The sequence below is a fragment of the Chaetura pelagica genome, unplaced genomic scaffold (assembly GCF_000747805.2).
Source record: "Chaetura pelagica isolate M959 unplaced genomic scaffold, ChaPel_1.0 scaffold273, whole genome shotgun sequence".
Lineage (NCBI taxonomy): Eukaryota > Metazoa > Chordata > Aves > Apodiformes > Apodidae > Chaetura > Chaetura pelagica.
The window spans coordinates 156459-158436 of record NW_009952828.1 but is presented as its reverse complement, the minus strand read 5'-3'; the positions used below and the strand labels follow the sequence as shown (position 1 = coordinate 158436).

Sequence of the window (1978 nt, the reverse complement as noted above, 5' to 3'; positions counted from 1 at the left end):
CTTGGTGGCATGGCCACTGCATTCCCCCCCTCCTCAAACCCACACAGCTCCTCCTCAAGGGTGACCCAAAACGCAGCCCCCAGCTTCCACCCCATCATCCCACACCCAAAGCCATGGCCAAGCCAGGATGAGACATACGCTGGGGCACAGTCAGAGCTGCCCACACCCTCTCTCCTTTCCCTAAGTTCGACTCTTTCTTCCTTCCAATGCAAAAAACTCAATGGCAAGAGTGCAAGAAATCTAATAAATACATCCCCCCTCCCCGCCCCTGTGATCTCCCCCTGAGCCCCCAGCATAGAGGACCCAGGCCAGCAGCAGGTCCTTCCAGCAGGACCACCCTGGGCAGGGCTGTGCCCACTCCTGCTTCAGACAGGACTCTTCAGCTTTCCCATGGGCAGACATGACCATGGCACCCCCAGCCACCGGTGGGCACGGGGACTGCTGAGGTGCTGTCTCCAGGGTTGCTGATTGCCACCCTTCCCTCCATCACCAACCCCTCTCCTCGCTGCTCGGTGAGAAAACCTGCCTGGAGCCGCCCAAGGGACCCGCAGCGAAGGTGGTCGGGGTTCATGGGCTTGGCAGAGCTCAGATCTCCACTAGGATTTTGGGGTGATGAGCCTCCCCCTTGGCTTTGGGCAGGGTCCCCGCTCCTGACACCTACTCAGAGCACTCAAGGTGGCTGAAAGAAAAGTGCCCCTTTCCAAGGAAGATGCCCGTGCAGGGGGTTCCCACGCCACCAGCTCCATCACACCAGCACCATCACAGCAGGGCGCTGGGACCATCTGGAAAGGCTTTCCCTTCCTGCTCCCCCTCTGGACCCGCCTGGCTTCAGCTGCCTCTCCAGCCTGCCTGCCCTGCATCCTCAGAGGACGCTCACAGGAGGACCAGCAGATCGGGCACGTGTGGGTACTGGGGACCCGGCCCCTGGCAATACCTGACCCTGCGGTCTGTGTCTCACGTTCGCCCTCAAGCTCCGGCCGAGCCCATCTTAACCAAAAAAAAAAAAAAAAAAAAGGCAGAAGAGAAAGGAAAAAAAACAACAACAAAACCCAAAAAGTTAGTTTCAATGTTCCCCTCGTGGCTTCTCAGGGGCGAGCCCCCCCGGCCCGGGGTGGGCATCACCCGGGCACCCAGCTCTGGTTCGTGGGCTGCGGCCCCCCAGGCAGGGTGGGCACGTTGAGCCCGTTCTGCGGCGGGAGGGCCGAGTCGAAGTTGAAGTCCATCTCGTCACTGTCCATAAAGTCATTCAGGATGATGGACTCCACGTCGCACTCCAGGCTCCCGTTGAACATGTCCAGGTCCAGGTCTGCTGGGAACCTGTCTTGGCCCAACACAGGGGGGTGGACGGCCCCCGGGTAGGGGCCCTGCAGCGAATCCAGCAAGCTCATGTGTGCCCCTTGGTTATTAGCGTAGGAATGCAGGTGCCCGTGGTGCGGCACGGCTGCCATGCTGCACGTGTCACTGGGCAAGCTCATAAGGCTGACAGGATTAGCTAAGGCACTGGTGTTGACCCCAGGGTGGTGGCCGGCTGGTGACGGGTGGTACAACGTGTTGCTCTTCATCAGAGAGCCCGAGTGGGACGGGTAGGAGGACAAACCCTGCTCCCCGCTCCCGCACAGCAGCGGGTTGTGTCTGTGGCCACGGGCCGGCACCATGGGGCTGGCCTGGGGCAGGGGCAGGTCCCCCGGGACCATGCTCTCCTTGTGCGCGTAGGAGATGGAGGAGAGCAGGTCCTGCAGCGAGGCGTTCCTGTAGGAGCTGACGGGAGAGAAGGTGGCCTGCTTGTTCTCCTGGATGGTCTGCATGGGCAAGCGGCGCATGAGGCTCATGGCCGGCTGGCTGTAGATGGTCCCACAGTAGGTGTTGGTGGCAGCCCCCATGGTGGAGCACTTGGAGTTGAAGGTGAAGCTGGAGCTCCTCTGCCGCAGGGCAGCCGGAGGGAGCTGCTGCGAGGGGGTCATGGGGTAGCTGTCCTGCA

At 61.5% G+C, this 1978-nt stretch overlaps 1 protein-coding gene across 1 annotated transcript in view; it reads right to left on the bottom strand.

Annotated features, from left to right (window-relative positions):
• Positions 1-1118: 1118 nt before the first annotated feature.
• The window catches only part of FOXO6 (forkhead box O6), a 153212-nt gene continuing 152352 nt past the window's right edge, over positions 1119-1978 (bottom strand). Inside the window, exon 4 of the mRNA XM_009995160.1 lies at positions 1119-1700. Within this exon, the coding sequence (XP_009993462.1) occupies positions 1119-1700 (582 nt within the window). The remainder of the gene's footprint in view (positions 1701-1978) is intronic.